The following is a 1,806-nucleotide window of genomic DNA, read 5'->3' as shown; positions in this document are numbered from 1 at the left end:
AGCAAGAGGACCCTGCAAACCTGCCTCCTGCACCCCTTATGCTTAAACTGCCTAGAGGAAGAGTCCAGCCAGCCAGCCTCCTACTCACGCCCAGTCCCCACCCCAACTATCAACCAGCCCCCAGAGCACCCCCTTTCCCTTACAGCATACAATGCCCTGGGGTGATCTCCCCTGCTCCCCCTCCCGTGAGACCAACTCCCCATATACAGACCCCCTGCACCTCACCCCCGCCCGCAGGCCCCCTCCCCCGGCACCTTGGTCTCCTCCAGCTGCATGATGGTGGCCTGGCAGTCGGCGATGCTGTCGGTGATGTAGTCAATGTTGGCTGTCAGCACCTTGATCTCCTCGTTCAGCTACTGCAGGCCCTTCTGCTCCTCCGGGCTCTCCGCCTGCAGCTTTCCCCTCTTCCCCTGCAGCAGCGCCTCCTGCAGCAGCGCCAGCTCCTCGCGTTTCTGGGGGGCGGGTGGGAAGGAAACGCCTCAGCCGGCGCTGTCCAGGTGCCAGCAGCCTCCCAGCACTCCTGGCCCTCGGTCATGCTCAGGCCACCCAATCCCCACCAGGGCACTGCCCCCCACACCTCACCTTGATCAGCCGCTCCATGTCCGCCTCCAGGTTGACGATGGTCATCCTCTGCATGACAACGTCAAAGATGCGCCGCTCCAGCAACTGCCACTTGAGCCGGGCTGCCTTGCTGAAGGTCTGGCTCATCCCCTTCTTTGGGAACTTCTTCCTGCAGTGGGATGGGACACGGTCAGGGGGCTTCCACCAGGCGGGCGCTCGGCCATCACGCCCGCTAGTGCTCAGGACAGAGGGGCATTTACACATCAGGTCTCCAGCCAATGTGGAGAGTCTCACGTGTCAAACCACATGGCAGAGTCGCCCACAATGATAGAGCCATCGTTTCCCGTGTTCCCACAGAACTCCGCTCCCATCTAACACCCAGGAGCCCGGGGCCTGAGGGCCAAGCAGGGAACGAGGCCGCGGGGGACACGGATTCGGAAGCACTGGTCTGACCTGACGGGCCGAGCCCCATTCACAGAGGGCGAAGGGTCTCCCAGGAAGTGGTCGATTTTCCAGTTCCACTGGCGCACAATGCTGGAGACCGAGCGAGAGTCAGACTCCGGTTCCGAGGAGGTGGTGCTGACGGACACCTCCGCACCTGAGTCCAGCATGGCTGGCTTCTGACTCAGCCTCCCAGAGACCCGGTCCGACATGGACTTGGCCAGGCGGCGCAGAGCAGAGACCTGGGTGAGAGCAGTGCCTGAGGGCTGGGCCTCCTGGGAACACCCGCAGGGGGCATCACCCCCCAGCCGCAGAGCGACTCCAACGCTTCTCAGGTGGCAAAGTGAGCCCGGGAGCAGCTGAGCACCTTTCAAGAGAGCTGAGCCTATCTGGGCTGGGTGAAGGTCCGGTACCCTTGGACAGCAGTTTCCCAGAATGCATCAGGAGGGGCTGGGAAGGGGCTGGGATCGAAGCACCGCACCGTCCTGCGAGCTGTACGGGTGCTGGGGCAGGAGGCAGCCTGGACGAGTCACGTGACCAACTCAGCTGCCAGGACCCAGCTCCAGGAAGGAGGGAGGGGGACACAGCCTGTTGTGCACGGTTGCACATGGCATGCAGAGAATTCCTCCTTCCTGACCCCAGAAGATCAGCTGCCCCCGGAGACAGGCGTTTCCTCCCTCGCAATCACTGTCATCTCCTGCCTGGTTACTCTTGGCCATAAAACCACCAGGCTCTGTGGGAAATCCACCCCACCCAGGGCCAGCGCCTTGGGAACAACCCAGCATTGGCGGAGCACGACCCACT

General features: G+C 62.9%; 1 protein-coding gene across 1 annotated transcript; it reads right to left on the bottom strand.

Moving 5' to 3' along the window:
• Positions 1-232: 232 nt before the first annotated feature.
• Positions 233-1,745, bottom strand: LOC135980693 (kinesin-like protein KIF21B). The gene is made up of 3 exons (XM_065580600.1): positions 1,015-1,745; positions 583-730; positions 233-452 (listed from the first exon to the last, which is right to left on the bottom strand). The coding sequence occupies exons 1-3, from the start codon at positions 1,212-1,214 to the stop codon at positions 354-356; spliced, it is 447 nt and encodes a 148-aa protein (XP_065436672.1). The 5' UTR covers positions 1,215-1,745; the 3' UTR covers positions 233-353.
• Positions 1,746-1,806: the final 61 nt, after the last annotated feature.

The sequence above is a fragment of the Chrysemys picta genome, unplaced genomic scaffold (genome assembly GCF_011386835.1).
Source record: "Chrysemys picta bellii isolate R12L10 unplaced genomic scaffold, ASM1138683v2 scaf6377, whole genome shotgun sequence".
NCBI classification, from domain to species: Eukaryota; Metazoa; Chordata; order Testudines; family Emydidae; genus Chrysemys; species Chrysemys picta.
The sequence above is the reverse complement of the archived record's forward strand: the minus strand, read 5'-3'. Positions and strand labels throughout refer to the sequence as shown.

Bases quoted from the DNA above. Each gene is read 5' to 3' on its own strand.
- LOC135980693 (XM_065580600.1), bottom strand. From the start codon at position 1,214: ATGTCGGACCGGGTCTCTGGGAGGCTGAGTCAGAAGCCAGCCATGCTG. The intron at 731-1,014 runs GTCAGACCAGTG...ATCCCACTGCAG, and splicing joins AATGGGGCTCGGCCCGTCAG to GAAGAAGTTCCCAAAGAAGG. The intron at 453-582 runs GTGAGGTGTGGG...CCCGCCCCCCAG, and splicing joins ACATGGAGCGGCTGATCAAG to AAACGCGAGGAGCTGGCGCT.